Source organism: Vigna unguiculata, chromosome 1 (assembly GCF_037176805.1).
Source record: "Vigna unguiculata cultivar grain cowpea cultivar isolate G323 ecotype 2 chromosome 1, ASM3717680v1, whole genome shotgun sequence".
Lineage (NCBI taxonomy): Eukaryota > Viridiplantae > Streptophyta > Magnoliopsida > Fabales > Fabaceae > Vigna > Vigna unguiculata.
In genome coordinates, this window is record NC_140792.1 from 47987693 (window position 1) to 48015516 (window position 27824).

The window sequence follows — 27824 nt, forward strand, 5'->3', positions numbered from 1 at the left end:
TACGTATGTATGAGTCATTATTCAAGTAAAATGTAAACATATGGTGTAATATGGCCCCGTACAAAAAATATATATAACATGAAATACGTATGTATGAGTCATTAAATAGAAAAACAGAAAGATATAAACACATGTATATTATATTAAAATAAAATATGTATCCACGAGTCGTTGTTAGAGTAAAATGTAGACCTACTGTGTAATATTGTCCTGTATAACATAACACAACATAAAATTGGTGTTAAAATTGTTAAATAAAAACACATGTAGGTACAACCACATGTATATTATATTAAAATGAAATGAGTATGCATGGATCGTTGCTAAAGGTAGAATGTAATCATATTATGTAACATGGTCCCACACAAATAAATATAACATGACATTGATGTTAACATTTTTAAATAGAAACACATGTACATTACATTAAAATGAAATGCATATGCACAAGTTATTGTTAAAGTAAAATGTAGGCATATTGTGTCATATGGTCCCGTACAAAATATACATAACATGAAATTGATGTTAAAATTTTAAATAGAAATACATGTAGATATAAACACATGTATATTATATTAAAATAATATGTGTATTCACAGGACGTTGTTGTTAAAATAAAATGTAGACATATTATATAATATTGTCCCGTATAAAATAATACAACATGAAATTGATGTTAAAATTTTTTAATAAAACCACATGTAGATATAAATACATGTATACTGTATTAAAATAAGATGTGTATCAATGTGTCATTGTTAAAGTAATATGCAAACATATTGTATAATATGGTCCCGTATAAAATAAATACAACATGAAGTTGATGTTAAAATTTTTAAATAGAAAAACATGTAGATATAAACACATGTATATTAGATTAAAATGAAATACTGCAAAGGTTGTTGCTAAAGTAAGATGTGGGCTTATTATATAATATTGCCTCGTACAAAATAAATATAACATAAAATTGATGTTAACACTTTTAAATATAGTAACAGAAACACATGCAGATACAAACATATGTATATTACATTAAGATGAAATGCATATGTTAGGGTCGTTGTTGTTAGAGTAAAATGTAGGCATACTGTGTAATATAGTCCCGTATCAAATAAATACAACATAAGATTGATGTTAAAATTTTTAAATGTAGATATATTATGTAATATGGTCTCATACAAAAATAAATAAAACACAAAATTGATGTAATTTTTTTAAATAGAAACATATGTATATATAAATAATACTAATACTAATAATAATAATAATAATAATAATAATACTAATAATAATAATAATAATAATAATAATAATAATAATACGGGGTCGTTGTTTATTTTTTTCTTAGTTTTTAATATTTTTAAAATATTTATTATTGTTATTATATTTAAATCAACAATTTGTTTAAATAATTTTAATTAAATAATTTAGTTATGTATAATTATAAATATATGTGAGACAATTCTATCTCAATTATGGGTGGAAACAATTTTTTTTTTTCTGCAAATGGATTTCGGGCTAGAGACCGTATTGGAATTGGTCTGAGGACATGTCTTCGTCTATAACAATTATTAAAATTAGTTCTTAATATATTTAGTATGGATCCTGAAATTTTATGAGACATTTAATTTTTTTTAGGTTGGATACAATTTAGATATTGAGAATTTGGGATTAATATTATAATTTCTGTTATCTATGATATATGACATGTATTATTAGTTTTCTTATTTTTGTTTAAAGAATTATAGAACATAGAGAGTACAACATCGATAAATTAATACAATGAATATACTTGTACACTTAAAGTAAGTAAGACTCATACTCACAATTAGATGTTATTTGTTTTGACAATAAAAACTCAAGAAGTCTAAAAATTAGAAAAAAAAATAAAAAAAAATCATTATAAAATAACTTGTAAAATATTATACTTTTTTTTTCTTAAATCTTTTATCACATTTGTACAAAGATTTATAAACAAATATATGTGAATATAATAAAACATAAATATAAATATAAAATCTATTTTGTGATGCATAAACTCGATTTTATATATTAAAATATCAATTCTATGCGCAACATAATAAATGTTATATACATATTTTATTATTATTATTATTATTATTATATTTATAAAAAGTCTAAAAATTAGAGAAAAAAATAAAAAAAAATTATTATAAAATAACTTGTAAAACATTATATTTTTTTCTTAAATCTTTTATCACATCTGTACAAAGATTTATAAACAAATATATGTGAATATAATAAAACATAAATATAAATATAAAATCTATTTTGTGATGCATAAACTCGATTTTATATATTAGAATATCAATTCTATGCGCTACATAATAAATGTTGTATACATATTTTTTGATTATTATTATTATTATTATTATTATTATTATTATTATTATTATTATTATTATTATTAATAAGAAGAAGAAGTCTAAAAATTAGAAAAAAAATAAAAAAATCATTATAAAATAACTTATAAAACATTATACTATTTTTTTTTAAATCATTTATCACATCTGTACAAAGATTTTTATATATATATATATATATATATATATATATATATATATATATATATGAATATAATAAAACATAAATATAAATATAAAATCTATTTTGTGATGCATAAACTCAATTTTATATATTAGAATATCAGTTTTATGCGCTACATAATAAATGCTATATACATATTTTATTTATTATTATTATTATTATTATATATAATAAATATTTAATTTATTGATTCAAATAATAATAACAAAAATACTAATAATTACAATAGTATTAGCAATTACCAATTAAAACTCCATTTATAATTAAAGAAATTTAAAATAATTAATGAAATCAATTAATTGATAATAAAAAAAAATCCATTCATAATTAGAACATTAAAAACAATGAATGAAATTAATTGGTCAATTAAAAAAAAATTAGAAACAAATCATATAATTATTGATAGTATAAATCCATTCCAATTTGTACTTACTTGAGCTAATACATAACCAATGATCTGTAATTGTTTGAAAAAATCCTAAGTTATATACACATTTTATTTTCACATTGTTCTGCTCATGGATTTTGGTCATTTTCAATCACTAATTATAGTGATAAAGATGAGAAGGTTACAAAATATATTATAAGCTAATAAAGTTTTGAACAATATTACATCTCGCAACCTATCTTGATAAAACGTACCAACTATATTAGTTCCTAACGGAACTACAACATTTGGCATGCTCATTAAAAAGCCAAACTAACTAATCTTCAAGTTGTAGTCCATGATTCCTTTTAGTTGGTATTAGTCAAGCTAGAGAGACTAATCGAGGATGAAGATAACAATTTGCTTTAAATTAAAATGTTTCAAATATGAAAATAAGTCTAAAATTTAAATAAAAGGATTTATTCCTAGTGTTGAGGACCCCAAACTTTGTATTTGCTCTGATGTTGAATTGTAATTCTTTGGATTTCTCTTCCACCATCATCATTCAAAACTGTTTCTCCTTGTGCATATTGCTCTTCCAAAAGACTAAAACTTTTGTATGCACTTGCTGCACAATGAAAAAGCTAATGAGAAAGATGATAAAGATGAATTTTCAATGATATATAGTTTATTCACTACAATTAGGAGAAAATTGAAAATCTTGTAGAAAACCAATTTGCTAACCACTTTTATTAAATTATGAGAATAAAATAAAACTTTAGTTTTAAGTATGATTTAGAAGCAATTATTCATGCACTATTTTCTAATATCTAAAAATAACACAACAAAAGTATAAGAGCTTTGACAAACTTACCACTAATTACAATTCCAAAGTTTTATCATAAGTTATACTTTGCAAGAAAAGGCCAAATGTTGACATCAAAGTTTTGCAGGTGCTCTTATGCATTATTCTCCGATGGTGTGAAATAATGCACCTCCCATGACAGAAATCTCAAAATGACTACCCTAAACTTTAGAAGTGTAAATAAATACCTCAGTTATTCCACTAATATCTGAAGGGTCCTATAACTCTTTAAATAACCTACATGAGATATAATTGCATCAGATAATACTGTATAGTTCTCATAAGAATTATGACAATAATAGAACCAAGAGATGTCTACTGAAGAAGGTGTTCTTTGTACCATGGGACACCGATCTGTCCATTCATATACCACATTACCATTAACATATATCACAATCCATATATTTTTAGAACAAAATCTAATATCAAACAACTTTTACCAACTTATGAATGCTCGCATTAAAAGAATAATCTTGACCGAGTATGAGAAGAATAATTTGGAACATATAAATTTGACATGTTTGACATTCAAAGTTTAAGACTAATATCATATAAGTAAAATGTTAAAATATAACTATAATTTACAAAGACATTTACTAACCTTGCTTAATTAAGATAGTTGTCTCACCAGATTGCATTTCTCATTCCTGCTGTCATTAAATTTAGTTAATTTCCTCAAAAGTTGAAAATGTAGAGATAGATATAACTAACATGTGTATATTTTGTACCATCAAGTAGACAAAAGAAATTTATTCACAGAAAGAGAGGAACTCCTCTTCTTGCCTCTTGCCTCTTGCTCTTGAATAAAGTTCCTACAATCAAACTTATAATTTTACAGAATTGTATGAAGCACCTTGTATCTTTCAAAGAAAAAATATGCATGAATGCTTATTCTTTTCAAACATTATGAGCCGTTGTAAAATTGATAGAAATCAAGAGCAATTTCTTATTGGAGCACAGAAAATCATTGTGATTGCTATATTTCTTGATAAAAATGGGGTACAACATTGTTATCTTGTTTCAAACCATTTAAAATGGAAAACAGTTTGCTTGAGGCTTCGAGCATAAAAATTCAAGCATTCAAAGCAGATTACCTTCAGGAGTGCCTCCTTAATTACTAATGACACAAATATCTCAAGCCATATTATCCTTGATTGATTTGGCAGCCTTGAATATTTGATGAATTATCCTTCACAACACATACAAACCAAAATGAGTAATAAAAATTACAACCATAATAAAAAATAAATCAAATAGAGCTCAACAAAAAAAGTACCCTTTTACTAAGAGGAAACAATGTCTCTGCTTTTGATTACGAAAATCGTAGAAAAAAAAATACACACACCAACTAATAATATAAAATAAAAAGGGTTTTTAAAGAAGTCCAACTTAAGAAATGGTTTTCTGTAGCCAAAAGCTCCCTCCATTTGTGCCCCTTCTTATCTCTTCCCGCACCTCAAATCTTGAATATTTTTCAAAAACCTAAAAAAATAATTTGGTTTTTTGGTGATCCATTAGCAAGAAAATATATCAAAAGGGAAAAATTAATGGCACGCACCAACTTGATAATCGATAATCGATGGTCTTTTTGGCATGATTAGGGCATCACAGTAGTTTTGAAGAAAATCAAACCCATAATATGTCCTACACCATCAAAGGAGAAGTACCTAAGTTCAACAACAACAAAAAAAAGCGTCTGAATACAACATAAAAATAAATATTACCTGATCAAGACCGAAGAGAAAACAAACATAGATGAAAGATTATGCTCCCTAGAATTTCAGAAAGATAAAGAATGTCTGGATATATTTCACCGAATAAAAAGTAGAAAAATACCCTTTGATGAAGGAGACCTGCAGAGACAAAATAGAAACAAAGTTTAGTTAAAAAAATAGAAGAAGAACCTCTAATGAAGGAGAACTCAAGCTATTAAACAATACCTAACTTTCAGATGTTAACGGATTAAGAAGCAAAAAAAAAAAGTTAGATTAAGATGAAGAAGGATAAGTTATCAGAAGAAGTAAAAAAACCCTTTTATGAAGATCGAGAAGGAAAACTCGAAAACAAAGTTGGGTTATTATAACTTACCTTCAACTGGATATGACGGCAGGAGTAGGAGACAAAGAAGAAGAAGACGAAGACAAAGACGAAGAAGAAGAAGAAGACAACCTTGAGGGTTTTCTTCTGGTTCTGTAAATTTAATTTTTGTGGAAGAAGAAGAATGCGAATAGTTTTTCTCGGAGAAGACAAAAAAAATAGTAATTATTTGTCAGACGTCAATCAAGATTTTAATCAAGCATTGAATGTGGTTCTTTCAAAAATTTTATCAGCCATTGAGGAGGAAGAAGCGGGAAATCTTAAAGAAGAGAGAAAAGACGAAAAAATCCTTCATTTGAGACACGTGTCAATCAATTAGAATGGTCAATTCAGTAACTTCACTATCCTAACATTTTTTTAGATATATAGTAGAAGTTTCACATTTCGAATAGGAAAAACGTACCCAATATTCTCATGTAAAAAAAAAAAACAGGATTTCATACTTTCGTGCATAATCACATTACATGGTAATTTAGAAGATTAATATATTGAAAACAAATTTGGCGTCATTGAAGGCGTGGGTGTTATATTCAATGCTGTGATTCCTTTCTAAATACGTTGATTTTCAGATACTCCGTTATCCATATATTCCACCCGAATGAAGGACCCGACCCGATCACACACCATACCGCCGTAGGCCAAAACTCATCTCATTTTCTTCTTTCTCTTCTCTTCTTTTCAATCTCCAAACGCGTGTCTCACTTCTCAGCTAAATTAAACGATAGGTATTGTTCCAATGTCTTCTATTTTGCTGAATTCACTGCTCCACACTCTGTACCACGCGTGAATTCCATGAATCTGCTTTAATAACGGTTGATGATCGACGTGATAATTGTAATTGAGGTTTTCTTCCAGTGTTTAATGAAATGACTTTAACTTCGTTGCAGATTCTGGTAGTTGCTGAGTTTTACTTTTCACTTTTTCAGAACAATCGATGATATCTATTCCTTAGAGGGGAATATGCTCTCTCACCATGCTTTCAACGTGATAGAGCATGGTTAATGCTATCCACCGTTCAATGTTAGTTATCTCTCTCGCTTTTCTTCTACTACTTGATTAATACTATTGCGTGGTTAATACTTTTTTGTTTCTTCATGATTTTTAGCCTCGGCGTTATGGTCTACAATCTGCATTTCGTGGTGTAAATCGTTTATGCGTAGGGGTACAGTGCCAATAATAAAAAAAAACCCTAGGGTATGGATACAGCAGGATTTCATATAGAAGTATCAGAACGGAAACGATAAGTTATTCACTCGTAGGATATATTTAAAGAAGACACACGTTTTGAAGGAGTGAAGTAGTAGCAAATCAAAAAGTGACAAAGCTTAGTATTTTACATGGACTGACTTGTGTACTTGAGAAATAAGTGAGGATTTGATATATAATCGTGTGTAACATTAAGTACTAGTGTTTGGGCTTAGTCCGGATTAGCCGACTGTTTGAGGAACAATGTACCCACGTCTCATAGGTTAACTGGTTTGATAGGCAAATGGGTTATTTCTACTGTTTGTTTCTTTAGTGGTATGCTTACTTTAACCTTAACTAAACTCAGAAACAAACAGCGCTGAGGCATTTGGGTGTATGTATTATCAGTTGATTCGGATTGGAACAATGTACTGAATATATAGTCATCGAGTAATTTTTACTTTTTCGTTTTTTGTTATTTTATTTTCGAACATGTGATCTGCTCAGTGGGTAATCTACAAGTGCAACTGGTTACTGAGAAGATAAAAAGTTCCCATAAACTTTTGAAAGGCAAATGGCAACATCCCTTTGCAGATTATATGACGTAGTATTTGCAGATTTATGTACGATCATTAACAATTTGTAATGATGGAAAAAAATGGTTCTTGCGAAGAAATAAACCACAGTACAGGAGGGAATGGAATAAAGATAATTCAAAAAATAATTTTAATTTTCCTGATATTTGTTTGTGCATCATCTCCGCTTGGCTATGTTTTCACATTTGAGATTTTGGATGCATGCAAATGCCCTAATTTATTTGTCTCTGCCTTAAAGTGTTCATCAAGGCTATTAAGTCTCAAGAAATAGCTTTTGCAACACTTTGGTCTTTTATTTCTAGCTTCCAAGCTGTAGTTATTTGATCAAACCTTTTTGATTACTTCAGGTCATCGTTTTGTGTAACCTTAGGACATAATTCTACACAGTTTTTACACGTAAACATTATTTTCACATCGTTTGACTTGTCTTTGGGATCCTTGTTAATTTGAAAAGAATTGTGTGCCTAAAGTATTCTGGCTGCTGACTTAGCTATCATTTCTGTATGAAATTCAATGTAGGCTAGATTTTCTTGTTTGTGACCAAAAGAGGAGAAGCTACAACCCATTGATTTTTTTATACGGGAAAGGTTGATCTTCGAGAATGTCTTCTCTTCAACTGTTGCAACTAACTCGTCATGGCCAGAGTATTCTGGCTTCAAGAAGGTATTGATCTGTACTTTTATTTTCTAGCGATTCTTAATTTCGTACCAAGCATTGAATTTGGCTTACCATTAGACTCAAATTGTTTGTTTGTTGATCTAAATATCAATTTCATATTATTATCAGCTATTCTGCTCATTATTCCTAGGTATGTTTTGAAGAATACTTGTTTCACACCTGGTTGTATGCTCTTCCCCCTTGCCTACTATTGACTGGAGAAACTGATGCTAAAAGAGTGTGTACACACTAAAAAAGAGTAGTAATTCTGTTACAAAAACCAAATACAGATAAGAGAATTACAACAGTTATAAAGGAAAAACATAAAAGAGAAATATTTCTAACACCCTCCCACTTGCTCAAGCTGGGTGAATTACAGTTTGAGATCAACCACTGTGAGCTTGGATTTAAGAAAAATAAGTCTTGTAGGAGATGGAGGTTTAGTAAGAATTTTTGTCACTAATCATGGTCAGGAATATGTTGAACAATCAGTTGCTTGGCAAGCATTCTTCTCAAACAAAGAAAATGAAGTGCTGTTTGACTTGGAATGTAGAATGGGATTACGAGAATGATTAACAACTCTAAGATTGTCACAATAAACAACTGAAACACAATGAGGGATAACAAGTTCACCATGTAACGTTTGAATCCAAAGAAGTTTAGTGGTGGAGGTTTAGTAAGAATGTCTACCTGTTAGTCATGGTTAAGAATATGTTGAACAATCAGTTGCATGACAAACACTCTTATCAAACTAAGAAAATATCTAGTTGTTTTAGTGAAAAAGCTGAATCCATTTTCTGATTAAGATGTTGAAGGAAAGAAAAAGAGTTGCTTGTGATAATGACATCACCAACATATACCAACAAATATACAACATAAGATTGATGACTGTAGGTGAGTAAAGAAGGATCACACTTGCTTTCTTTGAAACCAAATTGCAGTAATGTTGTTTTGAGACGAACAAACTTTGCACGTGGGACTTGCTTAAATCCATAAATAGCTTTCTGAAGTTTCTAAACATGAGAAGTGTTAACAACATCCAAACTTGGTGGCTGAATCATATTAGTCTTCTTCATTCAGAAATCCATTAAAAAGGCATTATGAACATCCAACTGGAAAATAAACCACTTGTTACTAAGACCTAGTGTAAGAATAATTCAAACCTAGGTTGCTGATTGAAACCCTTAGCAACCAACCCTGCCTTATATCTTTGTGAAGTATTATCACGATTTTCTTTATCTCTAAAGTCCTGTTTGCATCGTATGGCAGTTTTGTGTGGAGGAAGAGGAACAAGAGTCCAGGTTTTATTGCATTGTAAAGCAAGAAATTCTTCTTTCCTAGCAGAGAGCCAACGTGGATCACAAAGAGCATGTTTGATGGGTTTAGGTTCCGTATTGGCAGTAGAAGAGTAGGATGAATATGAGGTTTCACAATACCAGATTTTGATATGGTTTTCCTTTAGTAGTGAGTATTGGAAGGTCTAGAAGAAGGAGAAATTTTAGTGTGACAAATAGTGGAGGAATTAGATAAGACAGGAAAGACCAATAAAGAAGATGTAGGTGGTGACAAAGGTTCAATAGAAGAAGGTGCAGTAGATCTTTGTATTTGAGTTGATGAAACAGTAGGAATAGTAGTTGAAATTATCGGGGAAGAATTAGGTGGCTGTAAAGCATCTATGAAGAGCTCAGGATATGGAACCTTGGTTTCACTAAAATGCACATCTTTAGAGTTGTATATCTTCCCACACTTATAAACCCCATCAGATGTTGAATATCCAAGAAAGATATATTCTTGAGAACAAAAGTCCAGCTTGTAAGAGTTAATTGTATGACCTTCGTAAAGGAAATCATGGACATCCAAAAGCCTTGAGAAATCCAAAATCAGGTGAAGTCTGAAAAAGTTGTGTATATGATATAGAAAACTTTAACGATGCAAATGATAATCTGTTAATGAGATAAACTACAGTGATGAAAGCATGGTTCCTATAGTTTAGAGGCAAGGGGGTTTGGCTAAGAAGTTTGAACAAATTGTGTATATGATACAGAAAAGTTTAAAGATGCAGACTATAATCTATTAATGAGATAAACTGCAGTGATGAAAGCATGGTTCCTATAATTTTGAGGTTAGGGGGCTTGACTGAGAAGAGTGAGACTCCTGTCAACAATATGACAATGATTTCTTTCAACAACTCCATTTTGATTATGAGGGCATATTATTCTGTGATTATATCAAGAGAAACAACATACTCATGAAAAAGGCGAAATTGTGAGCACCCCAATTAAAATAGTTTTAATCTTATTTATTGAAGTTCAACCATCATTCTTATTTGAAAGTACTTTAAGCTTAATTTAATTTCATAAAACTAGTCTGCAAGGTGAGGTTTGTACCAACTTATATGCTATAATTTGGTTATGGATCACCATGCTCTTGATACCATATTATATGAAAAACGTGACACTAAAAGAATGTGTACTTACTAAAAGGATTTGTAATCTTTGTTATAGAAACCTTTATATAGATAAGAGAACTCCAAGTATTATTGTCAGTTTATAACTGACCTTAAAGAGAAAAGAGAAATATCTCTAATACCTACTCTCCCACAAATCTCATCATCCAAAATGCAGTACATAAGACCAAACATCACATGATACCTGTGAGGGAATTTTGGCAGTACTGAGCAGGGATTCATGTTTCATCTAAAAATACAAAGATCACATCATATAATGCTTATATATACTTTTACAGTATGCACATGATGCAATCTTGGTAATTTATAACATTGATATGTAGCAATAATGAAGGTAACATCCCATTTTGGTTTTCAGTTCCTCCATACTCCTTTATTAACTGCTTATTGAAACTGATTTTTTTCTATTAATCTTTATCTCCTTTTAACTTCCCATTTGTCAAAATTGATTGTTGTATTTAATAAATGTGGTTTTTATTTTCTATTCAATCTTCTTCTCTTCCTCTTTTTCTAATATTTCTTTATGGTATCTCTATATTTTTCCAAAAAGTAGAATAGACATGGAGTGCCTACTTTCCTCTCTATATTTTGTGTGGAGTGCCATTAGGACCCATAAAACTTCCAAATTATCTGGTATGGTTTGCATCGTGAAGTGTAAACTTACAATGAGTATTGTTCAGGAAGGAGACAATTCTGTCTTGGCAGAAGCATTTGTACAGTTTTTCATATTTGATCTGAAATTCCCTTCTCTATTATTTCAATTGTTTTTAAAGGCAATGCATGTTCTGTTGGGTTGATTAACTTTGCATAAAATTCTTTGATTTTGACATTACTGTCACATTTATTTGAGAAGTGTTTGTTTTACTCTGCTCATTACCCTGTTTCCGAAGTAGCAGTAGTATCTTGAATTCATAATAATACACCAAACTTGTTGCTGATTGGGACCACTGAAACCTACTGTTGTTTAGCTAATTTGCATATATACTGTGACATTGCTGATGCTTTCTCCATGGGGTTGATGACAGGAAAACTTTATTACTTGCATCTGGTATCTTAATTGCTGGAGGAACAGCTGCATATATGCAATCAAGGTTTAGAGTTAGTAAACCTGATTTATTTGGACATTGCAATGGGCAAAACAGTGATAGAGAAATCACAGAGGAGGTTGGCGTTAATGTATCAAAAAATAAACAAAAGAAAGGGTTGAAGTCACTCCAACTCCTTGCTTCAATTATACTAACTGACATGGGAAAATTAGGTGCAAGGGATCTTTTAGGTTTAGTTGCTATAGCGGTAAGTCTGTTTTATTGTGGATGATTATGCTTCATGCATTCCTTCAATTTTTCAAAATGAGGCATGATTTAATGTGTGTATATATATTCAAGTATTCATCATGTTTTTTTATGACATCTATTTATGTTTAGAATTATGAAATGTAGCCCTGATTTAGAGCTCACCACATGTAATATATAGTCATTATATTGGTGAAAGGGATCAATAAAAACCAGATAGTTTTTATTACCACTAATGTGATATGGGGCACCTGATTTCAGAAACCAAGGGCCATGAGAGTTGGAATGAGTGAGGCAACAAAAGATATACCTAAGTGTGCAACAGTAGCGATGGAACCAAAGTTTTGATGATCCTCATACCATTTGAGAAATTCTTTAAAGATAGTAGGCTGACTTGAAGGATTGGATGAAGTAGGAGTGGTAGAAGAGCCCATAGGTATTTGTAGAGACAGAAAATAATTAAACTGGTGAAAAAATTCCAACAAACCTTGATCACAACGAAATTTTTGGAGCTGGAAAGAGGGTGGCGAGATGAAAAAAAGAATGGCTAGAAAAAAAGAAATTAAAAATAATGTCATAAATAAAACAGTTTCCAGAAAAGAATTTAGCACTCTGTTCACTGTGAAGGCAAGGATTAATGCTCTAGGTACGATGTTGAAATAAAAGAGAGAGAGGCATAGGTGGAATCCCTTGTGTAGAATACACACATATGATAATATATTTATAATAAAAATAACATACAAAAAATATGGGCTAAGCCAATTTCATGATTAATACAAATGGCATTATATCTAACAATATCTAATAATATCTGATACTTTTATTGGATTTGGAGTGGAGTGTTCCATAAAAGTGTAGACTGTAGAGCTGTAAATAAAAAAAAAAATTATTTGCATATTGAAAGAAGAAGGTACAGAATGGAAAGAGTTATAATTTTTCAAATATAAAAATAGCCCTCCTTAAGAGAAGATAAATAAAAAGAAAATCAACTTGACCAAGAATTTCCTTTATTCCTTTCACTGCATTATTTTATGCTTCTGGCATGTCAAAAGTCCGTATTTCCTTCACCTCCGTATAGCTTGTGATAGCTGGATGGTCTGGAAGGAAAAACGGAATACTTCTATAATAGGAAGTATCTTATTAGCTTGAAGTTTTCATAAAACCAGAGCTCTTAGTTCTGATCTTAACATAAGTATGGTTTAGCTTTATTACTGTGTAGGTGTGTATAGTATACGGGCTTGCTCAGACCGTGTAAGAATGCATTTTACACTTGCTACCTTTTGGAATATGGGCACTTAGAATCTCAGTATTGAAGCCTGTGCCAGTAAATGAATATTTTATTTGTTTGTCTAAACCTTGGAGACTGGTCCTCGTATACAGAAAAGTATATGGATATCAGAAATTGTATATATTGGTTTAACACCCTTTCTCCAAAGAAATAAATGACAAAGAGATTAAAATTAATGACTTTTAGAATTGTATGTATTTGCAGGTGTTGCGAACTGCTTTGAGCAACAGGCTGGCTAAAGTGCAAGGCTTCCTATTTCGTGCTGCTTTTCTTCGACGTGTACCTTTGTTTCTTCGGCTAATTTCAGAAAATATTCTTTTGTGTTTCCTTTTGTCAACCATTCATTCTACGTCAAAGTATATAACAGGGACTTTGAGTTTACATTTCAGAAGAATATTGACAAAGCTTATCCATTCCCACTATTTTGAGGTATAACTTGTTAAATTGCATGTCAGTTGTGTTTACTTTAGATTGTCTGAGTTGAACTATCAATCATATTATATATTCCTCGTGCCTACTGTCTTAAATATTTAGTTTTTTGACTACTATCCTCCCTATGTTGTTTCTCTTATTTTTTTCTCTCATCTTTCACATGAAGGGCCAGTCTATTTTCACATTAACTACAATATTTTCAGAATTTGCCCGATTGTACCTTCTATTGCTTAAATAACACGCATCATAGTTGGTTATGAACTGTTAATTTTGTGGGTACATGAATTTAAATTTGTTAAAGATAGTAAAACGAAAGGAAAAAGCTCTGATTGTCCAGCTGGCTATTTTTTGGCTCTTGGGCTGCTCCTGTCCTGGACCATTTGGAATGTTTTTCCAGATCTTGTATTAAGTGGAAGTTACTTGCGAATGTTCACCAACTGTTTGCTTCTCGAACTAGAATAACTATCCGAAAGATTTTTTCGAATTCCAAGTATGCTATGCTGACATTCTCATACTTTTATATTGTATGAGGAGATTATTCTCACAATTGGCTGAGTAAAAATTGCATTATTACACGTTAGTTCTTGTGATGGATTTATATTTATCATTTGTTTTGCTTTCAGAACATGGTGTATTACAAAATATCGCATGTTGATGGTCGGATAACTAACCCAGAGCAAAGAATTGCCAGTGATGTGCCAAGGTTCTGTTCAGAGTTGAGTGAAATTGTGCAGGATGATCTCACAGCCGTTACTGATGGACTTCTATACACCTGGCGTTTGTGTTCATATGCTAGCCCAAAATATGTCTTCTGGATATTGGTATCTCTTTAATTGAATTATTCTGTTTTATAATTTCTGATTAGGCACTTCTATTCATACTTCTGGAGTATTTTCTTGTGTCTGGAAGCTGGTTAATATTAGATCTGATATTAGATTCAGTGCTTGACTTGTCAATCTACCGTTATGGCTTTTTCAGGCATATGTAATCGGAGCTGGTGGTGTGATCAGGAACTTTTCTCCTTCTTTTGGAAAACTTATGTCTAAAGAGCAGCAATTGGAAGGAGAGTATCGACAGCTTCACTCACGATTAAGGACTCACTCAGAAAGTGTAGCATTCTATGGTGGAGAGAGGAAAGAAGAAGCTCATATTCAACAGAAGTTTAAAACCTTGGTTAGGCATGTGCATAATGTGCTACATGACCATTGGTGGTTTGGGATGATTCAAGACTTATTATTGAAGTACCTTGGTGCTACTGTTGCTGTTATTTTGATTATTGAACCTTTCTTTTCTGGTCATTTAAGGCCCGACAGCTCAACTTTAGGGCGGGCAGAGATGTTAAGCAATCTTAGATATCATACTAGTGTCATAATTTCTTTATTTCAGTCTCTAGGAACTCTTTCTATCAGTGCAAGACGGCTCAGTCGTCTCAGGTCTGTTAGATCTTTCATTTCAGTTGTTTTTAGAAGTTGATGAGAGGCTTTTATTGCGTGCCTTATATGCAATACTTTATAAGATCCATTTTGTCTGCCTCTATGTTCTGACCTATCTGTATGTATTACAGTGGGTATGCTGATCGCATTTGTGAATTAATGGCTGTGTCAAGGGACTTAAGTTTGGTGGATGAGAAATCTTCCCTTCAAAGGAAAGCAAGTAGAAATTGCACAAGTGAAGCTAACTACATTGAATTTGATGGTGTGAAGGTAAATGAAATCTGCTCAATAATCTATCATCCTTGAATTCATATTGTGTTTATCATCTTTTATTAGTGATGGTGCCCCCAAATTCAGGTTGTGACTCCCACCGGTAATGTCTTGGTGGATGATCTGACTCTTAGGGTTGAATCAGGATCAAATCTTTTGATTACAGGTATCTGAACCTTCTCCTTAAATACTGGCCTTTCCTAGGGAGATACTACCAACATGCACATTCTTTTGATTACATTCTGTAGTCTCTATTACTGGTTGAAGTTTATTAAAAATCACAAATTTTAGAGTTGAATCAGGACCAAATCTTTTGATTACAGGTATCTGAGCCCTCTCTTTAAATGATGTTACCAACATGTACATTCTTTTTAGCACATTCTCTAGTCTCTTTTACTGGTTGAAGTCTATTAAAGTTCACAAATTTTAGTGGGTCCAACTGTTAGGAACCAAGAATTTTAAAGAGAATGAAAAGAAAGGTTTTTTATTCAATAGAATGAAAAGAACAAAAAATAGGAGAGCACTCTCTCCTTCAAGGGCTTGCATCTACAAAAATTCACCTCCCTTCTCCTTTCATCTCCTTCTTTCGTCTCCTTTCCTGTTTATATCTAAGTAACACCTCATGTAAATAACTCACGGATATTCCAACTATCTTAACTGATTTCGTATCCTAATAATACACTCCTCAAAAGTCAACCTTGTCCTCAAGGTTGGAACAGTGGAAGCTTGATCCTGTGGCTCATCTCCATCACCATAATCATTATCTATCCTTCCTGAAATCATTGTGATGCTGTCCTATCATTGGGAGGGAACCCACTGGTTACTGCATGCAAATTCAGGTATGGAGGCTTGGGTGGTGGTGGGGATGAGAGTGGTTTTTGTATAAAAGTCTCTGTACCCAGTAAGTTGAAATTCCAAGATTCCAATGTCATTGATGTTCCAACCACCTTCATTATCAAATCTAAGTCCAACAAAATTTTCTTATTTATAGTATGTAAATCTGAGATTGGGAAAAAATGATGCTTGGCTGCATCTCCAACTTTCTTATTGGTTAACTTTGTAATTGGGTTATCAAGAAATTGACCTTCACAGTCCATAATTTTTTCACTCTTTATTGATGCATCCCCCTCTTCCTCCATAATTTTTGTTTCTCTTGCAAATCTCACTTCCTTTTTGGTTTTTTCTTCACTATAGAGGGTGTGATTCTTCATTGCTGAACATTCTCATACATCTTGAACCATTTCCATAGCTCTAATCAAGTCCTTTGGATCTTGTGGTGGAATCTGATTTTGAATGTTAGATTGCATCCCTGCAAAGAAATATCCCTACAATTGATCTTCTAGTGTTTGATTTGCTGTGACACCAACCTTGAGGAGTTATAGGGTTGAATTGGTGATAAAGAAGGGAGGGTGGAGGAGGTTTTGAGTTCAACTCCCCTCACTAACACAAAAACTAACGTAATACTAACAACTAACATTTGCCGATCATAACAAAAAAAAAAAAAGACCAACCTTGAGGAGTCATTCCCTTCAAACATGGGCAACTCCACTGTTTTAACACAAGGCCTCAACAATTCTTCTCCGTTCTCATCTGATCTAGTACTATGTAGATATCTTTCTTCCTTCTTCTCTTCATCATTAATCAAGTACTCTCCTCCTTCAGATAGTTTCTTGCTTTTCTTAAGTTCTTGTAACAGTTCTTTGATTTCTTTCATGTTTGACAAACTTTCTTTAATAACAGTCATATCAGCATTCAGCTTATCAACCACCTTCCCTTGTTTACTGGCCCATATTTCCAACGCACTCAAACACCTTTCCATATTGACCCTTCACAATAGATTCGAAAGGTTGGACCAATTTGTTAGTAACCAAGAATTGAGAAGAGAATGAAAATAAAGGTTTTTTTTTTATTGAATAGAATGAAAAGAACAAAAAGTAGGAGAGCACTCTCTTCTTCAAGGGCTTCCCCTCCACAGAGACCTAAAGCTCAATCTAAAAAAATCTCCTCCCTCCCCCTTTCCTTTCCTTCTTTCCTGTTTATATCTAACTACATCTCAAGTAACTAACTCACGGATATTCTAACTATTTTAACTAATTTCTCTTCTTTGTGTATCCTAACACGTACTTTCCATTTAATTGGTCTCTATCTCTCTATATAGGTATTTTTCAATAAATTTCGACTAAGAATGGCGTGTTTTAAAGTGTGTGTTGCTAGCACTCCCCTTTCTATTTTTATTTATTTTTCTTGGTCTTAAGTTAGCGTTGACAGTTGATGTTATTTATTTTCTACTTCTTTGTTGGAAGAGTCATTTTTAAACTGTGATTTGGGATGGTTGATTGTTTAACATGTTATTAATGCTTCTTTCGCTGAAGGTCCAAATGGCAGTGGTAAAAGCTCTCTTTTCCGGGTTCTAGGTGGCCTTTGGCCATTGATATCTGGACATATTGTGAAACCTGGAATTGGCTCTGATCTTAATAAGGAGATTTTCTATGTTCCCCAAAGGCCATACACTGCTGTAGGAACACTTCGAGATCAGTTGATTTATCCTATTACAGTAGATCAAGAGATTGAACCACTCACAGATCGCGGGATGGTGGAGCTGTTAAAAAATGTAAAGTTCACATTTAATCCCATGTTTTTCTTGATTTCACGCAAATATGATTGATAATTTTTTTGATGGAACTTATGTGGGTATGTACCCAAGGTGGACCTCGAATATCTGTTGGATCGTTACCCTCCTGAAAAGGAGGTAAACTGGGGTGAGGAACTTTCATTGGGCGAGCAACAGAGGTTGGGCATGGCAAGACTTTTCTACCATAAGCCTAAATTTGCTATTTTAGATGAGTGCACAAGTGCTGTGACTACTGATATGGAAGAACGGTTTTGTGCTAAAGTTAGGGCAATGGGAACATCATGCATTACCATATCACATCGTCCAGCATTGGTTGCATTTCATGATGTGGTTTTATCCTTAGATGGTGAAGGAGGATGGAGTGTACACTATAAAAGGTTGGAACTTTACCGTGCAGTTTTTATTGTTCTATTTGGAGTTATGTTATTGTCTGAGGTTAAGATTTAAACTCCAGGGAGGGCTCTCCTACTGAAATGGAGATTGATACAATGAAGACATCAGAAACAAAACGACAGAGTGATGCAAAGGCAGTTCAACGGGCATTTTCCACGAGCAAAAAGGTTTGGATATTTTCTGATTTGGTTCTTTTTGCCCATTGTTCTCGTTTTACTAGATTGTAAAGAGTTTGACACCTTTTTATCTAGGATTCTGCATTCTCAAATCCAAAGGAACAGTCATATTTTTCAGAGGTGATATCATCATCTCCTTCTATGAATCATACAATTTCACCTTCTGTTGTTCCCCAACTCCGTTGTAATACAAGGGTATTGCCATTGAGAGTAGCTGCCATGTGCAGAGTATTGGTGAGTACCTTCTGTAAATATGCTTTCGTAAGGCTTTTACTCATTTGCGTGTGGAACTGTATATTTCATAACTTCCATCACTTTGATTTATTCTGAATGCCTCTAGACTGTTTGAATGAAGAATTTTAAAATTTTAAAATTTAAAGGAATTTGAAACGCTAGAAATTTAAATTCTTTAATTTAAAACTCCTACACTTGAAAATGTTTTGTTTGGATGAATCAATTCAAACTTCTTAAATTTCAAATTCTTAGTTTGGACAGGGTAATTTAATTTCTACTATATCCAAAAGAATTAAATATATATTTAAAAATTGAAAGTTAAAATAAAACAGTAACTAATTTTTAATTTTTAATAAGAAAAGGACGATGTAAGAAATGAGAGTGTCAAGAATTTCAAATTCCTGTCTTTTTGTCAAAATTTGGAATCTTATAATTTTATGCAATTAAAATACTCATAAATATCCAGAATTTCGATATTCTTAAATTTGCTATTCAAACATGTTTTGCCATAAAACATTTTAAATTTATATAAAAATGAATTACTCTTTGAAAATTCTTGATCCAAACACAACATTAGAGTTTATTTATGGAACTGTTAGGTCTTGTTATTTGGCTGTGGAAATTATAACTCCTATCATTTGTATTTCCATTTCTTAAATCAATTTAATGTTCCTTTTATACTGGTCATGACAGTAAAGTAGGTGTTAAATTGGCTAACTAGTAGGCAATTTTGTTTTCATTCTTTTTCTGTTTGGGAAACTGATGGTTATGATTTTCTCTTCAAATTTTTTATACAGATTTTCTTTTTATTGTTTTTTAATCTGAAATGTAAACAAGCGTACAACTTTAAAATGCGGATGAAAAGTCCCTCTTCTTTTTTTTTTTATATTTTCCCATTCGTTACTGTTTTACTTCAAGGATCAATGACACTGCACACAGCATCCATACGAAATTTATAATCCTTTGTCAGAATATTAAGAAAAAAGAAAATTATACTTTGACTCCCATTTTTTGACTCCTATGATTTACTCCCTGACATGGTTTAGTGTGGATCATTGATTTGTTCAAAAGAAAAGATAGTGGTACATTAATCAATGATTCACATTAAGTCACCTAAGAGAATAAAGGATGAAAGTTAAAAAATGGAAGTCATAGTATCATTGTCCTAAGAATGGGCAAAACCGCTTTTAACTAGTTCTACTTCTCTTTCTTAATTACGAAACGTGTAAGACCTTAACATTGAAAGGCACAAGTTATAAATCACAAATTCAAACTAAATACGAACACGTAGACGGACTCAACCTAACTTTCTGAAAATAAATTATTTCCTCATAAATAACATAATGGAACCCAAAAATCTGACCGTGTTAAATAAATCAAGCGTGACATTAAGTGATGCATTTGAAATCACACGGCATTGATGGGATGAAGTGAATGCATATGCATGGCTGTCTGTGCATTATTTCCTTCATCACTTGCCAGGACCCAAGCACTTTGTATAGAATATACAATGTGCTTTTGATTGATCTATTACAGTACTTTTCAGGCACATTTTTTCTTATGTGGAATGTTCCATTTCAGGTACCCACTATACTGGATAAACAAGGTGCACAACTGCTAGCTGTCGCTTTTCTCGTTGTTTCAAGAACATGGGTCTCAGATCGAATTGCATCACTAAATGGTATTTTCTCCTATGACTATTTAATACTCTGAAGATTAATGTGTAAATTGTTAAAAAATGAAAAATTATGGTCTCAGGTACCACTGTGAAGTTTGTTTTGGAGCAGGATAAAGCTTCCTTTATTCGGTTAATTGGTTTAAGTGTTCTTCAAAGTGCTGCATCTTCTTTCATTGCTCCTTCTATAAGGTTGGTACCACAAGTCCATCTGGGACCTCAGTTTCTTGTATCTTGCACCAGGTTCACACGTGATTCCAGTTGAAATTTGATGATTTTGTTTATTATGTCTCAAAGATGATTATATCATTATTTAATGGAAAATTTTCATATATATATATGAGGGAGGGAGAGAGTGAGTTAAAAAGATTCTAAACCATTGAAGCACAGTGGAGGGGGCGGGGCTGCGGGTGGTGCTGGTTTAAACTTGCTGACCTTACACAAACCTTTCAAATATCCTGTTTTTCAGGCACTTGACAGCCAGACTAGCACTGGGGTGGCGAATTCGTTTGACACAACATCTGTTAGAAAACTACCTGAGAAACAATGCATTCTACAAGGTAATCGAATATGAATTGTTCACTAATTATTTTCCTTCACCAAATTCTTCAACACAAGCATGACTGATTAGTTATCTGATCTATCATGATTGAATACATTTGTACTATTTTACATGGATCTTTTTCTTGAAATAATATTGTCTGTTGGTTAATTATTTGTATTACACTTTTCTCTCTTCAAAATTAACTTAATTTTCAACTCGGTTCCTTGACTACTTTGGTATTTCATTTCTCTATGACCATTAAGTTTGTATCAATATATTTCCTTCTCCCATGGTAGATAGAAATGTGAAGGGAGCCATGGGGATGATAACCCTGGAAACTGGAAAGCAGGTCTTTATATGTTTTGGTGTTAGGAATAAAAGTAACTTGTGTTTTTATTTCTTGTATTTCTCAATTTTATTTATAACAAACAATGAAGCTTGGAATGCAAGATAGTCTAACTTGTCAGCTAATAGAAAACCATTTGTCTAGCAAACTGTGCTAACTGAGTGCTTAAGAGAATAGCTAACTAACTTGCTGATGTGGCAGAGACCACTAAGTTTAAAAATAGAAGAAGTTTGTGAAGAATTTGAAAGCATATTTGAGAAATTATAGAGTCCTCCAGATTGAGTTGACCATGTGACAAGATTTTGTGATCGGTCCCTGATTTAATAACAAGTAGGATGAAATTAAAAAAAAAAAAGTTCTTTTATCATGGATAAACATACTGACACCAGATTTTTTGTGATATTAGGAACAAACAACATATGATTAAGATGCAATAAATTACTGTAATTAAAAGAAGAGGGAAAAGAAACAAAACCAATAGATTTTATTGGCCAACCTTGACCATTACCCAGGAATACATGCTCTCGGTTTGTAAGAGGAACTTTTGTTGCAAGTTGCATCAATTGTCCAGGCCAAAGAGGTCAAGTCACAATTGATTGTAACGCTTGGGATGTTATACTTTTAAATAAAAAGAATTGTATCATAACTATTAACTATAACTTTTGATATAATGATAAAAGATGAATTCAACAATTAGTATTAGAACCAAGGTTACAATTTAATTCCTAGCACGACAATTGCCGAAAAGGAAAAGGAAATTGTTGCCGGTTGCATACTTGTCTAATGAAGGAGGTCAAATGGGTGAAGTTACAATCGAATTGTAGCATTTGAATTGTTATACTTTTAAGTAGAAAGAATTATGTCATGAATATTGATTATAATTTTTGGTTTCATAGTAAAAGCTGGATCCAACAACAACAGTAGCCATATTTTCAGCATGTGTGAAGTTCCAAAGTCTATAAACCAGTTTTGGAATTGATGTTATGTTATAATATTAGCCACTTAAGTTTGCGGTGATGGTTTTATGTTTTGAGAATTTTATTGTTGGTGTAAAGGAATAGTAGCAGTAGATGGAACCTATGGAGGGTGAAGAGACGGAGGTGTAATATATTGATAGGGGTCAGTGTTCTAACTAGGTAAATGTTGTTAAGCATAATATGCTGTTGGCTGATAAGATTGATATGATGCTGTAGGAGGAGGATATTGTTGGTGAGAAATAATTTGGCTAGGGAGTGTGGTTTGGATTGAATTGGTGATAACAATAAGAAGTGTCAGGTCGAGATTTATACGAGACTTGACATTGAATGTTGGAGTTACCTTGATTTCTGCCATAACCACCGTCAAATCACCGCAGCAACTGGAATCGAGATTTTGTAGTAAATAAATGGAAACTTTGTAAAATTCACCTAACGTGAAGAACTGAATCAATAGTTTTGACCTGGGTCAAATTCAACATAGGAATGCTAGTATTCCTTATGCTTGTTTATGGGACTTTCCTTTGCCAAAAGTAAAGACTCAACATCATCAAAGTCAAACCATTCTAATATCTTTGTGGCAAGAGTAACAAGAGATTTGCACTCAAGGGGCAGAGAATCAAGAAGAGCGTCTAATTTTTCTTGAACAGAAACAATTTCAGCAATTGAAATTAAAGAATTAGAAATTGATCTTGCAATTCTCTTGTAATAATGTTTGATTCTCTCTATCAGCTATACAATCTTCAGTAAAGAGTGACTTGGAGTATGAGGTGCAGCACAGAAATGATGGAGATTCGCACCCCAGGGGAAAAGAATCAAGAAGAGCGTCTAATTTTTTCTTGAACAGAAACAGTTTTAGCCATTGAAATCAAAGAATTAGAAATTTATCTTTCTCATTTAAGAAATGCTGGATTCTCTCGATCAGCTATGCAATCTTGTTGTAGAGAGTGACTTGGAGTATGAGGTGCAGCACAGAAATGATTGAGACGATAACCTTTAAGATTATGTTCAACTTTAAGAATGTGGGAGAAACACTGCTGAAAAAGAAGTTGTTGGATGGGAAGCCATAAACGAATTCATAAAGCTGTGGATACCATAAAAAAATCTATATCTAAAGCATGCAATGCAAGTTAGCCTAACTAATCAGCTAACAGAAAACCAATGGTCTAACAAACTGTGCTAACTACTTAACAGAATAGCTAACTAACTTGCTAATGTGTCAAAGACCACTCAGCTTACAAACGAGATTTCACTCTTTTTCTTTGTTTAACTCTATTAAAAACCTAGGAAGTGTATTTTATGGGAACTAAAAGGTTGTCTAATCCTAAATTTATTAAAGCACAGGTATCTGAACCTTCCTAAGGCCCGTTTAGAATCTTAAAAGACGCCACATATAAAATAGTTCCTAAGTTATTGCTTGGGATTAAGATTGAATCCTAGCTTTAAGTATTGGGGATGGAAAGTATGACTTTCTATTTGTTATATTATAAATATTATAAATAATCAGAATCTTTGCATTTGGCTCGTAAACTCTTCAGGCACATCCCTCTGATTTGGTTTCAAAATTTTACATGCATATTTTTTGTAGGTCTTTCACATGGCAAGCAAAAATATTGACGCGGAACAGAGGATAACTCAAGACTTGGAGAAGTTGACATCAGACTTGTCTGGATTGGTCACTGGATTGGTAAAGCCATCTGTGGATATTTTGTGGTAAGAACCTCATTAATAAAATTGAGTTGGTTTTTTTTACTACTAGAACTTGAACACGTTTGATGCATGTTTCCTTTTTCTGTTGATTTTCATAACTACTACTTTTCTAAAGGTTCACGTGGAGAATGAAGTTGTTAACAGGTCAGAGGGGGGTTGCCATACTCTACGCCTACATGCTACTTGGTCTTGGATTTCTAAGAACTGTTACTCCTGATTTTGGTGATTTGATAAGCCAAGAGCAACAACTTGAAGGAATGTTTAGGTGAATCTATAAGAGCTTCTGCTGCCTCTATCATGGCACTAGACAAATAGTGAGAGCTGTTGAAATGATTCTTACCTTTTCACTTTGTGCTTCTGCTAGGTTCATGCATGAAAGGCTCTGTACTCATGCTGAGTCAGTTGCTTTCTTTGGAGGTGGAGCTCGAGAAAAAGCTGTGAGCGTCTCATCTAAACAATGTTTAATATCTTTACTTTAAGGCAGTGTTTATTTTAGATTGTGCAAACTTTAGAATGAAAATTACTTCTCACTTCCTCAGCACATTCAAAATGTGAAATTCTTCAGAGTGCATACAACTTATTTGTACTTCATCCTTCAAATTTTGGATACACCATAGTATGGCTTTAACAGGCAACAATGAGTGAAAATAAAAACCATTCCATTCCACTGTCTTTTCACTCTACTATTAACTTTTCATGATCTCATTTTCTGCTTCCCTGAACAAGCTAACCCTCATTGCACAACTTTTGCATGAGTTGGTGTTTTGAAATTTAGTTGATGATGTAAGGCTCAAAGTATGGGGCATGTGATTATATTATATTCTGGGTTTAAAAGGAAAATATACCCCATTTATTTTTATTTACCTTACTCTTTTGCATTGAATATTACAGGTGTAAATTTTTCTATCTTCACTTTGTGCAGATGGTTGAATCAAGATTTAGGGAGCTTCTCTCCCACTCCAAATACCTTCTAAAAAAGAAGTGGCTATTTGGTATACTGGATGATTTTATCACAAAGCAACTCCCTCATAATGTGACTTGGTTGCTGAGCTTATTATATGCTATGGAACATAAGGGAGACCGAGCTTCAATAAATACTCAGGGTAGGTTTGTTGGACTGATCCCAGTTACTCTGTTTATCACCCACTTTACCCCCACTGACATACGCTGTAATATCTTAAAGGTGAGCTGGCACATGCATTGAGGTTCTTAGCATCTGTTGTTTCTCAAAGCTTTTTAGCTTTTGGCGACATTCTTGAATTGAACAGAAAGTTTGTAGAGCTTTCTGGTGGTATTAATAGGATTTTTGAGCTTGAAGAACTTCTGGATGCAGCACAGTCTGGTACTTCATTATTTGAAGAACATCAAATAATATCTTACTATTTTTACAGCAATAAATCTAAATAATAATCCGTCAGTCCCCATGTGTTAACCATTGCTTCGATGACACAGGCGACTCTATCAATGGAAGTGTTACATTTCCAATGAGGGATTATCATGCCAAAGATGCTATTTCCTTTTCTAAGGTTGATATTGTAACCCCTTCCCAGAAGATGTTGGCCAGAGAGTTGACATGGGACATTGAGCTTGATAGAAGCCTACTTGTTACTGGTTCGTATAGTTGTTATTTTACTGTACCTTTCTTTTTAGAAGGGTGAAATTGCTTGTGGTTCGAATTTAAATAATGTTTTTCACATTTCCAAAGGTCCAAATGGAAGTGGGAAAAGTTCCATCTTCAGAGTTCTTAGAGGACTTTGGCCAATTGCGTGTGGAAGACTCTCTAGACCATCTGATGATGCGGATCTGGAGGCTGGATCAGGTTCTGGCATCTTTTATGTTCCTCAGCGGCCTTACACTTGCTTGGGAACATTGCGGGATCAAATCATATACCCACTGTCTCATGAGGAAGCAGAGTTGAGAGCATTGAAGATGTACGGAAAAGGTATCTTGGATGCATAAAATAACACAGGATCCAGAATACCCTTGTGAATAAAAAATTATGCTACATGACTATGCATTAGCCACAGCTATTCATTTGACTAAACTATTGTTTAAAATGATGCTTCGTGCTTTGTTTTTTATTGGTCTCTACTAGCTGACATTCCAAGGTGTGATATAGTTGCAATAGTTCGTGAAATAATTTAGATGTTAGTCATGTTGACAGCACTAAAGATTTCTCCTTTCTTTAATTTAATTTGGAATTCATCTTCTCTGGTGAAACAATAACATTTTCTTTTTTAATCATTTTAAGGGATTCCTCCTCCACCCCAATTTTAGTGCTGATCATTGTAATCTTGTTCAGGTGAGAACCATGACCCTAGAAAATTGTTGGACAAACACCTGCAAGTTATCCTAGACAATGTTCGGTTGAATTATCTTCTAGAAAGAGACAATAGAGGCTGGGATGCAAATCTAAACTGGGAAGACATTCTCTCTCTTGGAGAACAGCAGAGATTAGGCATGGTATGTAAATCCAACCTATATTTATTTTACCAGAGTTTATTAAATTTCTGAAAAAGAATTAATATAATATAGCGTAGACCTCCGTTGAGTAAGACATTATAATTTGTTCATGATTTTTTTTCTATTTGGATTTTAACTTTTATCTTGTGTTCTTAAGGCACGGTTGTTCTTCCATAAGCCTAAATTTGGTATCCTGGACGAGTGTACCAAGTATGTATGATTACTTATGCCATTCTCTATCTCTTGTGGAATGGTTTACTTGTTCTTTTGTTGTTAGCCTTGTTTTACTAACTTAAAAAAATATTGATGGCAGTGCAACTAGCGTTGATGTCGAAGAACACTTGTATGGGTTAGCCAAAAAAATGGGAATCACAGTTGTTACTTCCTCACAAGTAAGAATCTATAATTACCGACAAAAATTAAAATTTTATCATAGTAAATGTAGATAAACAAGAGCAGATCACTAGTTTGTTGTTCTTTTTTTTATCTACAATGGGGATTTTGGCAGCCATAAATCTATTTGATTTATATTTAGTTTTAACTTAGCTGGTTAACATCTAATTGAGAATGCATAATGACCATTCACGTCACCATCAAAATAATTGGTTTCGCTCCTGTCCTCTCAGCGTCCCGCGTTAATACCATATCATTCCATGGAATTGCGTCTGATTGATGGCGAGGGTAATTGGGAACTTCGCTCGATCAAGCAATGATTTTCGCAAGGTACTGTTGCTGCTGACTTCCATCGTTACTACTTTAGATGTTGCCGATTCTTAAACATATACAGACTGATTGTACGCGGATATTAGGCTTGCCGATGATGTATTTTTTTCTTTTCATTTTCGGCTTATCATATTATTGTCCAAGCTTCATTTTTTTGCGCCGTACATTGTGGGGTAAACGAACAAAAACAGCAACGATAGCCAAAATGGTTTTAGTGTGCACGATCCTTTCTTCATCCCTGCAGTATATAATCAATCATCATGTACAGGGTTTCCCCCATCTTATTATTAGGTAGTTGATATTTTTTCATATTTTGTAATCATTGGATGTGTAATTATTAATATTCTTTTATCTATAAACCCGCCAGTAGTTTTGTTAGACATATTTTAAAGATTTAATTACTCAAATTGTTCTCATTTTGGTGGAAGTGTATTATA

The 27824-nt window shown here is 32.7% G+C and overlaps 1 protein-coding gene and 1 long non-coding RNA gene across 3 annotated transcripts; one reads left to right on the top strand and one right to left on the bottom strand.

Moving 5' to 3' along the window:
- Positions 1 to 3129: 3129 nt before the first annotated feature.
- On the bottom strand, positions 3130 to 6063 carry LOC114175180 (uncharacterized). The gene is made up of 8 exons (XR_014984932.1): positions 5889 to 6063; positions 5525 to 5653; positions 5359 to 5444; positions 4895 to 5282; positions 4529 to 4612; positions 4402 to 4450; positions 3810 to 4037; positions 3130 to 3563 (listed from the first exon to the last, which is right to left on the bottom strand). It is a non-coding gene; the product is annotated as an uncharacterized LOC114175180 (long non-coding RNA).
- A 379-nt stretch (positions 6064 to 6442) lies between these two features.
- ABCD1 (peroxisomal ABC transporter 1) lies at positions 6443 to 27765 on the top strand. Of its 2 annotated transcripts, XM_028071750.2 has the most exons (27): positions 6443 to 6622; positions 6785 to 6917; positions 8198 to 8341; positions 11828 to 12095; positions 13587 to 13811; positions 14438 to 14635; positions 14793 to 15247; positions 15379 to 15517; positions 15605 to 15683; positions 17890 to 18128; positions 18222 to 18526; positions 18604 to 18709; positions 18794 to 18952; positions 20534 to 20633; positions 20711 to 20819; positions 21097 to 21187; positions 24080 to 24204; positions 24317 to 24466; positions 24566 to 24638; positions 25124 to 25304; positions 25385 to 25543; positions 25654 to 25812; positions 25907 to 26143; positions 26504 to 26664; positions 26822 to 26874; positions 26978 to 27056; positions 27291 to 27765. In XM_028071750.2, exons 3-27 carry the CDS (start codon positions 8280 to 8282, stop codon positions 27375 to 27377), a joined length of 3999 nt encoding a protein of 1332 aa, XP_027927551.1. In that variant the 5' UTR covers positions 6443 to 6622; positions 6785 to 6917; positions 8198 to 8279; the 3' UTR covers positions 27378 to 27765. The 2 variants fall into 2 exon arrangements, with proteins under 2 accessions (XP_027927551.1, XP_085531683.1); XM_085675557.1 differs by lacking the exon at positions 11828 to 12095 and having other exon boundaries at positions 6444 to 6622; positions 8203 to 8341.
- The last annotated feature ends 59 nt before the right edge of the window (positions 27766 to 27824 follow it).